This window comes from Phaeoacremonium minimum (assembly GCF_000392275.1).
Source record: "Phaeoacremonium minimum UCRPA7 unplaced genomic scaffold PA7_03_scaffold_576, whole genome shotgun sequence".
In the NCBI taxonomy this organism is placed as follows: domain Eukaryota; kingdom Fungi; phylum Ascomycota; class Sordariomycetes; order Togniniales; family Togniniaceae; genus Phaeoacremonium; species Phaeoacremonium minimum.
In genome coordinates, this window is record NW_006921478.1 from 60,435 (window position 1) to 76,791 (window position 16,357).

Here is a 16,357-nt window from a genome sequence, read left to right on the forward strand (position 1 = left end):
CGCGAGCTCCCGCTCAGTTGCACTGTACTCCATGATCCGAACCCGATCAACCGGCTTCTTTTACGCGCACATGATTCGATAGTGAACTATGCTTCATGTGTAAAAGCCTAATTATGAATCATAATGTCAGTTTTGAGAAACTACATTTTCAATCTCGAAAGAAAGCACGGTAGTGCTGACGGAGGCCATGCATATACATGCAGCGTTCCACTAAATCTTTTACGAAGTACTGCCTCGTTACTGGACCGGGGTAGGAATCCTACTCTTATCAACCACCTCTACCTATCCGCCGCCCAGCCCCATACGACCCGTTTAGCTTCCAGCGTTCTTACAACGTTACATTTCCAAGATGCAGCTTGTGTTACCGCTGGAAATCGCTGTGTATATCCTCGGATATAGTATGGAGAGGAGAAGCTACCGGTGTATTCTATACGGCGTCATCAATTTGTACCCATAATTCATAGGCCAAACTAGACAACGAGAAGATCAACGCCAGGTAATGTATGTAGTGACAAATCAAACAATCCAAATCAGGGATCGTCAGAGAACAAGAGCTGGTAGTCAAAGTAAGGGTTTTAGCTACTGCAGTCTATAAATTTTTGATAGAATTCGCATTTGCGACATTGTCAGTCCTGATAACATCACTCATTCAGCTGTAAAAATTGTAAGTTCACTCATTATTTGCATGGCCCGGAGAGAACTCTCGACTATTTGGACAGTATTATGGCATCGAGCTTGGAACTGGAAATCCTTGACAAACCGGGACGTAATCAGTCCGTGGACGAAAATGTAAATCTGCAGTCAGAACTTTGCAAACTCGGAGCATTATGTCTTGATCCCTTGCCGGCATATCAGGTATTTGAACGAGAAACGGGACACGCACTGGACGACAAGATCATTGTGCTGGCAAGGATAAGTGGCACGCTTGTCGGGTTTGTCTCGACTATTGTACTTCCTATACGAGGACTCGAGACGCCTGTCATCCATACAGGTCTGACTATCATACACCCAAGTCAGCGCAAATCTGGGATCATGCAGGCATTGTTCGCGAATCTATTCTTCTATATCTTAGCTACCCACCCCGAAGGGGTTTGGTGCACGACATTGGCGGAAGTGATTAGCTCTCTGGTACAGATGTCATTGTATACAACGAGAGTGTTTCCATCGCCGGAATGGGTCAAAGATCACCCTGACGGAAAGCCATCAGCAACTCATCTGCTCATAGCCGAAGAGATCGACAGAAACTATCGACAAAAGCTTCTGATCTCATCAAGATCGATATTTGATAAAGACAGCTTTGTGTTCAGATCTTCGAATGATTCGTCTGACGGGAAAGCGTTTCGAAAAGATGTGGATGATCCAATATATTGGCACAGGAATGTCGAACGATCAAAGTTTTACAGAAAATTGTTGAGACGCAATGAAGGCGACGAGATTTTACAAATATCCTTCTTGGATGTAAGGCATCTAGAAAACCTGAAACAAACTCAAAGATTCAAGGGTGTTTTTGACGACCTGTCTGCTAAAGTAAGCATACCCTGCAATGACTCTTAAAGCACATGGTGTAGCTGCAGCTGAAACAACATAGTTCTGAACTATGTTGAATGGTCAACTTGCGTAGCCGTTATTCAACAATGATAGGCCTATCACTTCATTATCGTGGCTTGAATAACAGCAAGATGGCGAGGGGCTAGCATTCCAACTTCTCCTGATAGATATGAAAAAGATCAATGCTCTTGATGATTTCCAATCGTCGTGAGGACTTTCTTTGGGTTTCTCTTTCGTCTTGCCTGCCCAGGCGTGCGTTGATATTTGCCCCCAAACCAATCACGTCACTCGAGTGGGCTGAGTATGTGCAGTTCAAGTCGCAGTTTTGGATGTCCGAGGCTGTAGTTAAAAGCGCTGCCGCCATTGAGAAACGTCTGTTGGGCATGGAGGAGACTTACGCTGAGTATGAGTGGATTGGACTACACCCCCTCCACCCGGATAATGATGAAAGGCAGACCAAGATAAGCAGCTAAGAGGTAGGCCAACACTTAGGCCCTGATTGTTTCAAAGCAATTGGAAAGGGAAAAAATTTATAAAGCATTGAATACTTAGCTTTGATGCTGTGATCAAGCTTCTTCGTAACGGTCGTGACCCGTCCAAGTCGTTATCTCATGACATGTAAACAGACGACGATGCATGTACCTAGTTCTCGGCACGCATGGCTACTTTACAAAAGACCCCAATCGTGAAGCTAAGTCTCGTCATCCCTGGCAGCAAGCCAAGCTTTGCCTTTCAGCATTTCGACAACACTGTCCCTGAGCCACCAGCCGTTCGTCTCTTCAGATACGCTTTTGGAACTGTCCTTGGAAGCATCCGGAACAGGGTCATCCTTCATTCTCACCTTACCTTTGCCCTTGTTTGATGTTTTCTTGGGTGTTTCCGGGCTTGAGCCTTGCTCTTGTTTTGCATCTTGCGGCAGTGACCTCTTGTCTGCCCACTCAAACAAGAATTTCAGACCTTGTAGATTCTCCCTTGACCATCCATCCATACCAGCTTCGAGCACCAGTCGAGCATCAACAGCAGAGCCTGCACCCTCGTCGCCTATATCACCACCCTGGCTATTCAAGACGACAGCCCTCTCTGCATGGGTCAGATCGTTCAAGGCGTCCTGTTCAAAGACCCATTCGAGTGGATTATGAGCCCGCCGAGTGGGGTTGGCTTCGTCGGCCGCGAGGACGTTGGCTGTGTCAGGGAATTCCAGATCATCGCGGCCAAGAGCACGAACCGTGGCACCAAATGCACCTTCGTGAAGGTTTCGGCGCCGGAGATGCAAGCTTTGATTTTTCCGGAACGAGGTAATTAGGCTGGGATCCTTTTCGAAGTTCAACTCCACGTTCCAAAAGCCCTGGGTGGTAGCATCCGTGCGCACAGTGGAGATGTCTTCGAGAGGGGGCAGAAGGCACGGCGTAATGCGGCGGATGACGGAATCCTCTGATCCTTCAGCGGCTTGGGGTGCCAGTTTTGACCTCTTGCGCGGTGAGGACAACTTGGCAACGCTCGGCAGCGGTGTTTTCTTTAATTTGATAAGAATGGGAACGCTCACTGGCTGCCCAGTGGCAACATCTTTTGCGACTAGACATCTTGGATCGGTGGCAAGAACCCAAAAGTGTCGGAATGCTTGCAAATGCGAGCGATTGTCCTGAACATCCGCCGGGAATATCGGGTAGAATGCAACTAGGAGTGCCGCGATAGCCATGTTGCTTGTGCTGAAGGTCGCTGTGCCGCAGCCCAAGAATAGGGTACCAATAGCGAGATGGGCAGCAAGATGGCTGCCATACGAAGTTTCAGCATCATCACGACCGTGAAGAGATCTCAGGCGACGCATGACAACAAGGTCTCCGGTACCAGCCATGACGCTCGCAGCCGATAATGCAACAACGTCCATGCACATCTGCACCGTGTTGCGTGATAGCTGCGCATCATAGTTGCCCGAGTCGAGGCGAGATATGCGAATGAACTGGTCTAGATAGTGGACTAGGAGGTCGCGGACCTTCATGTTTGCTGACCCCGCGTATCTCAAGCCTATAGCAAAGCATAGACCGGCAATTATGGAGAAGAAGGGCATATCCTTGCTCTGTAACTTGTGCGTTCCCGTTAATTGGTATCGCCAGCTAAACTCTCTAGGCAAGCTGGCTTTGATCCATGGGAAAGTGGGCTGGACTTGGCTCCACAAGATCAGGTTCTTGGCTAATGTCCGAAGTAACAATATATCTGGCCGAATATAACCAAATTGCAGAATTGACTCGGGAACATCAACTTTGCGTGCGACGATATGATCCTCAGACTTCATAAAAATCAAGGCGATTGCCATAACAGCGCCTGGAGCTGACCGATCAAGAACGTTGACCTCCTCAACCTTCTTCGTCGAGGAAGCTAGTGTGAGGAGCTTCTCAGTGAGGCGCATATCATGCAGTCCCTTCAAGTCGGTTCCTTTTCCGAGGTTAATAAAGCCAAGTGCAAAGCCTGCTGCCAGCCGGTATCCCTCGTTCCTTAATGGATCCTCGTCATCTTCGTCATCGACGAACTCGATTTCGGACATCATGATCTCGCTCATCCGGCGATGTTGACTGTTGCAGTAGAGCAGCCCAATTCCCATAATGCCTGTAGTCTGAGTGTGATGCGAAAGGTTAAGCTCGGCCGCCCCACGAGGAAGCATGCGAGTGACATGAACAGACAAGAGTCGGGTGATGAGGGAGTCCATTGTCCCCAAATATGAGGCAGCAAGACCTAGCAATAGGCCAATTGAAGTCATAGTGTGCTTGGGTGTCAGGTATTTGAAGGCCACCCACTTAGCTACGGATTTGAGGTGGCCGTTCAAGCCCAAAGCAAGCAAGAACCCAGCATGTCGATTGCTGAGATCTTGACCGGGCTTGTTGTAAAGAATCCACGAAGTGTCGATGCCCTTCGCATTCGGCGATATCGCGAGACCACCAGCAACGCCTTGGTGAAAAAAAGCCCAATTGACTTTCTCTTCAGTAAAAAGCGACTTCTCAACGCCAACTGTGTTGTTTGCTGGTTTGACCACGCAAGTGAGATTGAAGCCCCCGATAAAGAACTTCTGGGTTAAAAGCGGGAAACGCAGATTGTAGTATAGCAGACCACGTCCAGCTGGAATGGCCAGGGTGCTGGTGGCAATGGTTGCAACGAGTTCTTTCTGCTTCTCCAAGTACTCCGGCTCCGTCCACAGCGGTATTGGGTTAAGACGTACAACACGGAGGCGGTGCGTAGAGAGAAGGTTCTGCGCCTCGTTGAGTCGACGATCATCTTTGAACAAGGCTCGTACTACGGCCTGTCGTTCGGTGCCATCTCCTTCATCGTAGCCAACATTGTTATATTCTTCTAAGCTCTGTGCGATCATGCGGAAATCCCATGTTGCGGTGTGCGTGGGAGCCTGAAGAGCGGTTAGTTGTGAAAAGTAAATAAATTGGAATGGACTGACCATATTTTGCGGGACTGAGAATCGACTTATCCTGCTAGGCTTCAATGTTAAGGCAACATCTGATCGTTTCACCAAGTCAAGCAGGGCTTTCGGCCACGATGCTGGAGGATGAGGCTGACACATCGAGATTGCGTCCTGAAGAGGAGCTAATACTGATTCAGGCAGGGTCTCCAAAATGCTAACCGTAAATCCGCAAGCATGCAGAGCTTCAACAACCTCAACATGGGTACTGGATATCTTGAGTGATTGAAACAGTTTCTCAAACATCAGGGTACGAGGAATGAGTGCTCCCCAGCGCCTCTGTTTGTCTGCAGGCTTGATGGTCTCACGAGTTGCGGTTGTAAATACATCAGCGAGAGTGGGAAAGTGAATGGTCTTGTCTCCCGCTAGATGTGACTGTATCCATTCAAAGACGCCGATGGCACCTGGGGGGTCCGTTATTGGAGGATCGAGTTCCAGTTCTTGCTGTTGTCAGTCTCAAAAGATCTAGCGATTGGCTTGCCAGCGCTTACCTGCGTCATGCTTTGGGTCGACATCAGTCTGTATACCCAACTCGTAAAAAGACACAAATTCATACCACCTAAGCCATCTACCGATTTGGCATAGAACAACCCGCAAGTCGGCGCGACCAGGGGAGATGTATTCAGGGGCGAGGGCATTCAGTTTTTGTTCCTCAAGGAGAAGGTGGAGGCCAACAATAAGACTCCATGCCGCTTTCCTGCGACTATCCACACTTCTGTTAAAAGCGGTAGGAAGATAGCCGGCGGCTCCAATAGCTGCTTGCCCGGGCTCCGAGGCCATGAATTGCTTGGCTAGTCGGATGTGGAGGGACAGGAAATCTTCAGTAATTGGTAAGGCTTCCGGACTTGACGGCGGAGTAGAATTTTCATCGTCCATTATCCATTGCCAACCCCTTGTATGCAACCAGGGAGAAGCGACAGTAGCATTTGGTGCATCAAAGGTTCGCATAAGCTCAAGGTTTGCCAAGGTAATCGCACTACTACGTGCTCGTTTGAATGCCCGTGGACGACCTTGAACCGTCGGCAGTGTTGAAGCGTCCGTGTGTCCTAGTGCCAAGAATATCACAAAAAGCTCAACAACAAATGAAGACCACTCGAGGTCTCCCAGCTCAACGTCTTGCTCTCTCAGCCATTTCGTCACATGCCACCATCCTGGAAGCATCTTCTCGCCATATGTTGAAGGCAAAACGCTCCGGCATACACCGAGTGTCTTGCGAATTTGTGGTGAAAGTGGCTGTAGCTGAATTTGTATCCGGTGAACTATGCCATCTTTGTCTTGGAGATCAATGACGCCTCCGGGTCTGCTCTGGCGGATGGTTTGGACTTGGGTTGCTGAAAACTCTGCACTGACAGACTTCCGACCCCGGACTTCCCGATTGACATGCCTGCCACTATAATCCAGGCTGTTCAGGTTATCAAAGAAGAGTCTCGGTAAAGAAATGATGGACATCGCGCTCCAAGGTGCCTGGATGCTCAGTTCTCGTTGTCCCGTCATATTCTCGGATAGAATAAGTATCATAGCCTGGTCTCCGTCGAAGACTTTGCACGAGTCAACGACATTTTGGGCTCTCCTAAGCAATCCCCATGTCAGCTTTGTCATCTCGGAATCTGTATTCGATTCCTTTTTTCCTGCTTGGACGGCGAGATCAAACTTTCTGTGTCTTTCGAGGTAAAGGGTCAGCAGCTGCAATCGCTTATCTAAGGGGTCCTGTATGCCAATGAGCAGGTACTGCCTGCCTGCTTCGTCCGCTGCAAATGGGGGACCTGTGAGAATGAAGACCTTGGATTGACTTCGCGCCGGCTTGTTTGAAAGTGAATACCGGACATTACTGTTGTCCATTGGAACGCTGTGGATTTTGGTCAAGAGAATTTCTCTAGTAAGACCGTCAAATTCGTGGTCATCGATTCCCATATCGTGAAACCCTTCGAAGTCACCGCCAGCACGAAGTTCGTCAAGGACATCGTCAACTGGAGCCTCGAGAAGACTGTTGAGATTTTGGCTGAAAGTGCCACTCATACTCAAGTGTGGATAGCCGCCACTCAAACGCCCTCTCTGACTGCCGTGTGAGGTGTGTCTTCGATCCCCAGGATATACTGATGCCATCGACTGTTCCGCAAAGGCGGATCTTTCATGAGACGCAGAAAGGTCAGCTCTAGCCAAGAGGGAGCTAACCCGCCGTGACTGTCTCCGAGTAACTTCTGCCCCCTTCTCGGCATCTAGCGATAACGCGGCCTCGATTGATTTATCTAACTTTTCGCTTTTCCTCGGTTTCTTGCCGGGCATGGGGGCACCAAAGCTCTCCCTAAAGCTGGGAGCCGGGACCGGAGTCGCCGCACCACTCCTCAGACCAGGCTGCATCGAGCTGCGCCGTCGTGACGTCTTAGACTTTGGCTTCTTCTGCCTTCCAATAAAGAAGTCTTCGTTCTTTAGGTATGATAATCGCCACACGGTGTACATATTGCTCTCTCGATTGACCGTCACAGCCAGTACCAGTTCATCCTGGCTAGCATTTCCAGCTTGTCCTGGCTGCTTGACAGCTTCTATATGAAGAATTTCTTCAGCTGGGTCAAGGAACGGCGATCGGATCGAGCTAGTCCTTCTTGACTCCTTCACGGATCTGTCTTGAGGTGTGACGACAAGGCCTAGCTCCAGTAACGGGTCTGTCAGACATACAAGTCTGGGCCACTGGGAATCATTTGCTTCTAGCGGTGTATCGAACATCGTCTCAAAAGTAGAACTTAGTCGAAGAGGCAAGGTCTTGGGTTTCCCCAAACCCTCGATAGAGAAAGCACCAGCGATGTTCGCAGTTTTCTGGGGAGCTACCGGCGAGAGTTGCGAGGATATGAAGGAATTTGGGGGAACTCGGGGGAATTTGATGCTCACGGGAGCGAGATTATCCGTCTTGGACTTGCGCTGGATGATGACGCCGCAGGGAGCAGCGCAGGCGGACTCGACCTCGAAGGGCATGTGGACGACATGGCTGGGACCGGAGAGGAAGAATATGTGTGCCTGGGTCTTGAGAAAGACAACGAGGGCTTTCGAGAGTGGGCGCCGCCGTGTCCTCGTTGTGTGCTCGAGCTTGCTATCGGGGCTATTCGGGTCTTTGGTCTCGTCGGAAGCAGGGAACTGGGTCAGAAGGGCCTGTGTTATAGCTTCTTTCTCGAGATCGAACTTGAAGCTTTTGCGAAAGATGCCACCTCTTGACCAGATGACACAGTTGCCAACAGTGAGAAGCTCATCGTCCCCATCGACACCGGCATTCTCAGGGTTACTGTCAGGTATTACTTCCCATGTGTAAGAGTCGGCTGGCGGATCGGGAGGAAGCAGTTGCTCTGCAATGGCATGTCGGAGGCCCGTAGGCTGATGCACCCCCAAAGACTTCACCGACGCCATCTTGGGAACCACACTCCATTCGCAGGTAGTCGAGAATAGCAAAGGAATGTCCTTCGAAAAGGAGGTTAATGCGTTCTCATGGAAAAGATCATAATCCAGATCATAGCTTCAACAAGGGGCGTACCAGCTCAGCTTTCTGTAGGTGGGGCTGATCTTCTCGGCGACTTTTGGACATGCGCGTGTTGACTTTGGGAAGACGCGACAGAGGAAGGTGTGGTTCACCAGCAAGCTCTGGTGGGGCAGGCCCGACCTTCCCTTATCGATCGGCGCTAATTCAGGCACCTGAGCATCGCAGGAAGGTGGCCCAAGCTTAACCTGTTGACGTAGCTCCCGTCTCTCCCCATGTTTCCAAGCTCCGGCCTGGCACCTCTAACATCAGGACTCCCAACACTTTATTGAGCTCTCGCGACATTCTACATTATCTTGCATCTGCGCCATGCCTGGCCCTGGGCCGCGTTTTGCAACATGGCAGATGAATCGCCTGATATAGGCGACACGAAGCCCCACGACACTTCAGATGCATCTCCTACGCCTGCCTCTCCGACACCCGGCGACAACCCGCCTGCGCAGGCAAGTCAAGATGCTGAGTCTGAAGATGCTGGGAGCAAGGGCAGCAACAATGGAGATGGGGTGTCGCATGACGAGGGTGACGAAGAAGAAGATGGCGATGAGGGGGAGGAGGATGAGGATGAAGATGAAGAAGACGATGAGGATGAAGAGCCGCGACTGAAGTACGCGCGTTTGACCCAACATCTCGCCCCTGTCTATCGAAATGGAGACGCCACAAGCTCATTTCTCGTGGCTGGTGACAAGATGGTACGTCTACATCGAAAGGTCACTCTGCACATGTAGCGTGCTAACATTGACACAGATCATCGGAACTCATAATGGCAATATCGTAAGCTTCACAATGCTGCTCTGCGATCGGCCTCCGCTAACTCGACTCCCAGCATGTTATCCAGCTGCCAGTCTTCCAGACTATCCGAGTCTATCATGCCCATTCTGCATCCGTGACCAGCATCTCCATCTCCCCGTACCCGCCTCCGCTTCCCACCTTGAAACCCGAGGTCGCTGCCAGAGCAGTGGCTCAAGCAACTGGCACTCCCATACGGCCAGAGTCACGGCAGTCTGGGTCGCCATCCGCCGCAACATCTAGAAAACCGAGAGAAGCACCGCAAGTCCCGAACCTCCCATCGAACAACATTCACATCGCGACATCGTCAATGGACGGCAATGTGTGCGTTCAGTCGCTAATTGATATGAAAGATGTCCAGCTACGGAATTTCGCAAGACCAGTTCAAGCCGTAGCATTGTCTCCAGACTACAAGAACGACAGAACATATCTTTCCGGTGGCCTTGCCGGAAACCTGATCCTGACTGTTGGAGGACAGGCGGGCCGAAGTACGTCGACTACAGTGGGCACTGCGGCTGCAGCTTCCGGCTGGCTCGGTAGCATGGGGCTAGGTACAAACACTGGGAAGGACACTATTCTACACTCTGGTGAGGGTACAATTAGTACAATTAAGTGGTCACTCTCTGGCAAGTACGTCGCCTGGATCAATGAGCACGGCATCTGGATTATGCGCACGAAGCTGCATCTTGAGAGCGCTGACGCCGACGATGCATGGAAACGAATTGGCCATATCGACAGACCGCAGACCGATGAATGGGAAACTATGGCTAGTGTATGGAAGGGTCGTGCAGAATGGATCGACGAACAATCCGTTGAAGCAGAAGATGCACAGAAAGACAGCCTTGAAGTCGCAGCATCGCCTGCAGCAGAGAAGTTGAAACAACAGCAAGACAAGGGGAAAAAGCAGATCGAACGCTTGCTGGTTGGCTGGGGAAGTACTATTTGGATTATTAATGTTCATCCGGGCGACGTTGGCGTTGGCAAGCATGTAGGAGAGAGATCCGCAGGGCGAGCGGAGATTATGAAGATGTAAGTGTTTTCGCCCTTTTTTACATGTTACTGTGCTCACATGTCGATTTTGCGCAGACTTCGCATGGACTGCATCATTTCCGGCATTTCATTATATACCCAGAATCTTTTGTTGGTGCTTGCATATACATTGCCTGATGAGGAAGAGGAGGAGGACGAAGCAGAGGAGAAGGCGCCAGTTCGAGGTCACAAATCCAAGCCCTCGACGGCATCAAGCAGCAGTGAGCCATCCGGAGGTATTCGACGACGACAAAACAACCAGCCTCCAGAGCTTCGATTAATCGACCTTGTCTCGCAAGCTGAGGTAGATAAGGACGGACTAAGCGTCAGTCGCTTCGAGCGGCTATCTTCTGGAGACTATCATCTGGGAGTCCTTCCTCAACACAGCGTCTCAGCAGCTGCGTCATCGCGGGGCGCATTGGAAGCCCTAGCCGGGCTAGGTACTGATATGTGGAATGCTGCCATTAATCCCAAAGCCCTGTTTAGTTCGGGTGCTAGTATCAAGAGCAGAGACAGCGGTGATGCTCCTTCAAGTACCAAGGTTGCTAGCACAACAGGCAGTTTGAGGCTACCACACCGCCCGGCACCTTCAGTTCATCCCAACCTAGCTAAGCCGGGGATCAAGATTTTCATTCACAGTCCTTACGACTGTATCGTCGCAACAAAAAGAGATCTAGGTGATCATCTCGGATGGCTTTTAGAGCATCAAGAGTACCAGCGAGCATGGGAGCTCGTTAATGAGCACCCCGAGATCGTCAGCACAAGTGACAAGCTGCCTGAGCTGCAGCCCCCTTCTACACCGGACAAGTCACATCCACCACAGCAGGTCGATGACTTTTACGAAGATACTGCTTCCACGATTGATGCCTCGAGCCGGTCTTTCAATTCGTCTGCCGAGAGAGAAAAACGACGCATTGGAGAGCTTTGGATGCAGGAGCTAATTGAAGCCGGAAACTGGACTCGGGCTGGTCAAGTGGCTGGTAAAGTAATAGAGTCATCCGATCGATGGGAGAAATGGGTCTATACATTTGCTGGCTCCGACAAGTTCGACGAGATTGTGAATTACATGCCAACTGAGCCACTACGACCGCCTATCCGGAGCACCATATATGAAGTAGTGCTGGGCCATTATATCCAGACAGACAAACCCCGTTTCAGAGAATTGCTCGATCGGTGGGGACCAGACTTATTCGATCTGAACACTGTCTCAACGGCCTTGGAGAATCAACTCAAATTCCGCGATGTCCGCGAAGATAGCGTCGAAGATGGTGAGAGGGGTCGCGATTGGCGCATTGTCATGGAGTGTCTAGCGAAACTACATGAAGCGAACGGACGCCATAGAGAGGCGCTGCGTTGCTACATTAGGCTTCAAGATGCCGATTCCGCAATGCGATTGATTAAAGACAGTCACCTGGCTGATGCGGTGGCCGACGACATCCCTAGTTTCATTGCCCTCAGAGTTCCATCTGGGCGGGTTGATCACATGTCGAGGCCCGAGCTTGAGGAGGCGACGTCAGAAGCAGTTACGCTGCTTGTCGATGAAGCCCAGCATGGTCTCGTGCGACCCGAAGTTGTTGTTTCTCAGCTACAAGAAAGAAAGTTGAACCTCTACCTCTTCTTCTACCTGCGAGCTCTCTGGAAAGGCGAAGGCATTCAAGAACACATGGGTGAGAATCGCGATCGCCTTGTCATGGACAGCAAGACACTGGTGGACGACTTTGCAGATCTGGCAGTTCATCTATTCGCGGTGTATGACCAACCAATTCTGATGGACTTTCTCAAGACATCGACGTCCTACGCGTTTGAAAAAGTGAGCAATGTCTTCTTTTGCCATTTATATATTAAGCTAATGATGATAGGCTGTGCAAGAATGCGAGTCACACAACTATGTCCCCGAGCTAGTGTACCTTTACGCCAAGACGGGTCAGATGAAGCGTGCTCTGTATCTCATTATAGACCGTCTCGGAGATGTCAGCCAAGCCATAGCGTTTGCTAAAGAACAGGACGATCCGGATCTATGGGAAGATCTACTCAAGTATAGCATGGACAAGCCGCGCTTCATTCGAGGACTTCTTGAAGAAGTTGGAACAGCCATCAATCCGATCATATTGGTCCGCAGGATACCTGAAGGTCTAGAGATCGAGGGACTACGAGAAGGATTGAAGCATATCATGAAAGAGCACGAGATACAATATAGCATCAGTGAAGGAGTGGCTCGTGTACTTCGAAGTGAAGTTGCAGAAGCGCAGTCTAATTTGAGGAACGGCCAGAGAAAGGGCATCAAATTTGAAGTAGCGATACAAAGCAACGACCATGTCGACATTGAGACTAAGGATGTGCCAACGCCTAAAGCAGCGGCAGCTGGAGTGGAGGAAGCCGAGCAGGAGGAACAAGCTGGGGATGACGAAGCAACGGACGGTCAGCCGAAGCAAAAGACCAGAGTCGCTAAGGAATACCAGCCGGGTCACTGTGTCCAGTGCAATGAGCCTTTCGCCGAGTGGGAAACGGAGACGCTTGTAGGCTTTGCTTGTGGCCATGTCTTCCACTTGACCCATCTCCTGGAGTTCTTGCACCCTGGCGAGCCGGTTGACATTGATTTTGGATTCGGGTCGGAGGATCGGCCAGGGAGAAATGTGATTGGCACCAAGGTCACGCACGCGCGGTTGTTGAAGGACCGTATTATGGGTGGTTGTCCTGTTTGTACCGGGCAGAAGAGCGCGGCGGTTTGAAGATATTGAAAGTGTACATATATCATGATCAATCGAATACTCCAAAGGTTGGCAATCCATCCGAACGCCCGTTTTACCATGTGTCCACTTTACCCATAAATACACTTACCAATTCGGACATCATCTAACTTCAAACTAGTGAATTTAGGGTACATGCCAAAAGAAAAAAAGGGGGGGGAGGGATAGGGAGATATATGATATAGCTCTTTAAAGACTGCGAAAAAGACTGTCTACAGTAGAAAAGACTCCTCACCCGTCGACAGCAAATATGTTGCTCGGCAAAAAATCTCCTTCCACCATGCAAACATCACGGATGGGTGTAGGCAGTTTAGTCTTCCAACCCCGGCTGTCCGTTGGACCAGTTGTACGGTAATTAGGACCGATACTCTCGGTACCTGTGACCACATCTTTCCCAAATATTGTTCGGTTAAACACCGTGAATACAGTTTCCGGAGCATATGCAGAAACCGCATGCCCAGACTCGAACACTCTCGCGAACGAAAGTCGGTCATGTTGTTTTACAACTCCTCCTTTGGCGTTCTGTCCCAACCCCTGGATATCTTGATATCCAGCTGCAAGAAAGCCTTTTTGGTTCTTCCATTTTGTTACTTTTGCGACCGATTCGCCACCTGTCCACGGACAGGTGTAATCCCGGTCTCCATATATTAAGGCGATCTTGACGCCGCTGTCGAGTAGATATTCAAGGTTAGGCAGATTAGATTGTCGGAATGCATCTCCTGTTCCTTGCAGACTCCCAAATACTGTCGTCACCTCCATCGAATACCACGTCCAATTAAGCGGCACTCCAAGGTCAGACTGCATTTGGGCCGTGTTGAGATACTTGCCGACTGTTAGATAGTAAGTGCAGGTACCTGGAGTCTGGATAGCGACATCATATGTCGATACCTAAGCACTCGTCAATATATGGCCAATTCACGGGATAGAGCTAGGTGTCTGATACCTTGTGCTGCTGGTAAAGAAGCGTAATGAGAGGGGCGCAGTAGAGATTCGCTTTGGTGCAGGCTTCATTGACCGTTCCGTTGTTGCCCGTATAGCTAGGATCTCCTAACTCGCCGGCTCGACGACATGTTGTAATGAGGTCAAGACAGCCATCAGTTTTTGTTATGTTGTATTTGATTTCCTGGTAGGTTGCGTCGTCATAGAACTTGACTCCGTAAGTATTGTTGTTTGCAAATTCAGGGAACCCCTCCATTTGGTATTTGAAATCGATGCAACCGTTTGTGATTCCTATTGCATCGATTGTGAGATTCTTTCGCTTTAGAGGATGGCAAGCTGTGAGGTCTTTGAGATGTTTGCTGATAGTGGCTGCGGTTTCGGGTACATAGAAGCCGCCGTAGGAATTTCCCCAAAAACTAATCTTATTTGAGGAAGTTCTATACCCTGGAAAGGTAGAGAGCCAATTTTCAGCGAAATACCACAAAGCCCTGCTACTGGCTACCGTCGTATTCGATGTAGTCAATGGGTTCTGATCGGAGAATGTACCATAACCACTACTTGGTGACGCACTAGAAGTCATGTTCTGAGGTGTGACCAGAAGAGTTGAAGTGTTGTACGTCGCATTGATAAGTTGACTATATGAGAAGCCGACCATGTTGGGCTGATCGATATAGAGCATGTTGACGTAGTTATTAAAGGACCAGGGATTCGTCGTTGTGTTGGTACCATTAGGATTGACATAGCATGGTCCACTCTCGCTATTCAACACAGGATAAGATGAAGCTTCACCAGGCCCTCCTGCAAGATAAACTGCGAGTGGAGCGGTTTCAGGTTTGTGGCGTGCTTCGAAATACATGAAATAGGTGTTGATGTCGAAGCCTCCGAGCGCAGGGACCAGGCTGCCTGGAACATGGACATACCCACTATAAGACTTGACGCCAGGAGTCGTTTCACAGATGTGCATCTACAAAAGGTCAGCTAGATCATCTCGTATATCCTTTAGTTTTCTTCACCTGCTTCTGCGAAATTTTGACTTCACTGTTAACGCTGGAAGTAATTACAGTTGTCCCAGATGGCGGAGACACTGCAAACCCTCGGGAGATCATTGCAGCTGTTCCTAGCACGAAACTATCAATCTTCATTTCGACTTGTCTAGGTGTTTGAAAAGTAGAGAGATATGTCAGAACCCCTTGAATGGAAAGGAGCGGCCTCAATTTATCTCCAAGTCTTTAGGGAAAGGGCAAAGATACTAAGGCCCCCTTTCCGAGACAACCTAGAAGCGAATAATTGGAAAGCCACTAGTCAGGCTGTGAAGTCTTTACTGCTTTCTACTCACGACTTGAACTGAGACCGTCACTCTCAGCGCAATGTCATCGCCACAGCTAGCAGGGGCTCGTCATCAGCAATTAGATACGGAATAGCCGTGGACAGCCATGGTTGGCCCTGAACTTGCTAACACTCACTGCTACATGAATCCGTTTCCCATTGTAGAAAACCTAAGCTATCATAGTTCTGCAAAGAATGAATTTGAAATCTGGCACCACATGGCAACGGCAAGTCCCATTCCTTCTAGGCAACCTCCCTCACATGGAGGGTGTTGGCTGCTATGAATTGTATCAATGCCTACGCTACAAAAAGTCTCGACAAGGATTGACCCATGTATGCCAACTCCCTATTCCTGGGCTGATTGACGACTTCTGATAACATCACTGTGGCTTCGAAATACCGCAGACGTGATTGGTCCTTGCTACTACCAGGGTAAGCCGAAACGAGAATTGATAGCTTGCACTTGACCAGCTAATTCCTCGTTACGCATGCAAGGCCGCTATCATACTAGCCCTGCTGTAGCCCCCAGAGTAGCGCCTCTACCCCGGAATGCACATCACAACCGATCCTCACTTATTCTAGCCTTAACCAAACAGCAGTGAAGACAAATCTCTTATCAATACATGTATCCGAGAAAGAGACTAACCGACTTGATAGCACACCGACATTTGGATCGTATCACTTCCTCTCGCCTTCCAAGGCCAGACAAGCTCGGAAAGCAACGAGCTAGACAAGGCAACACAAAAAACTGATTAATTAGCATTGTTGAGCAACCTGATCCATCTAGGGAAGAAATAGTACGCATGTCATTCTCAGAAAAGGCAATATCTCCTCACATTTAGCTGAAACCGGCGGCTGTTCGAATTCTCCAAATATCCATAGAAAAGGCAAGAAAATTTGGAGCTACCGCCTCAGTAGCTCAAATGAAAATCGTCTGAGCAATTAGACTTATTAAAGGATTCAATACCCGAATCCCTCTAGAAGTCAATCTTAAGATTCGTT

The 16,357-nt window shown here is 49.6% G+C and overlaps 2 protein-coding genes across 2 annotated transcripts; one reads left to right on the forward strand and one right to left on the reverse strand.

Annotated features, from left to right (window-relative positions):
• Window positions 1-2,239: 2,239 nt before the first annotated feature.
• Window positions 2,240-4,990, reverse strand: UCRPA7_8070 (putative 20s cyclosome subunit (apc1) protein; the record flags this gene model as incomplete). The annotated part of the gene is made up of 2 exons (XM_007920585.1): window positions 2,240-4,939; window positions 4,988-4,990. 2 exons carry the CDS (start codon window positions 4,988-4,990, stop codon window positions 2,240-2,242), a joined length of 2,703 nt encoding a protein of 900 aa, XP_007918776.1.
• A 3,876-nt stretch (window positions 4,991-8,866) lies between these two features.
• On the forward strand, window positions 8,867-13,072 carry UCRPA7_8071 (putative vacuolar assembly protein; the record flags this gene model as incomplete). Its single annotated transcript, XM_007920593.1, has 5 exons — window positions 8,867-9,217; window positions 9,273-9,299; window positions 9,352-10,343; window positions 10,401-12,153; window positions 12,203-13,072. 5 exons carry the CDS (start codon window positions 8,867-8,869, stop codon window positions 13,070-13,072), a joined length of 3,993 nt encoding a protein of 1,330 aa, XP_007918784.1.
• Between the last annotated feature and the right edge of the window lie 3,285 nt (window positions 13,073-16,357).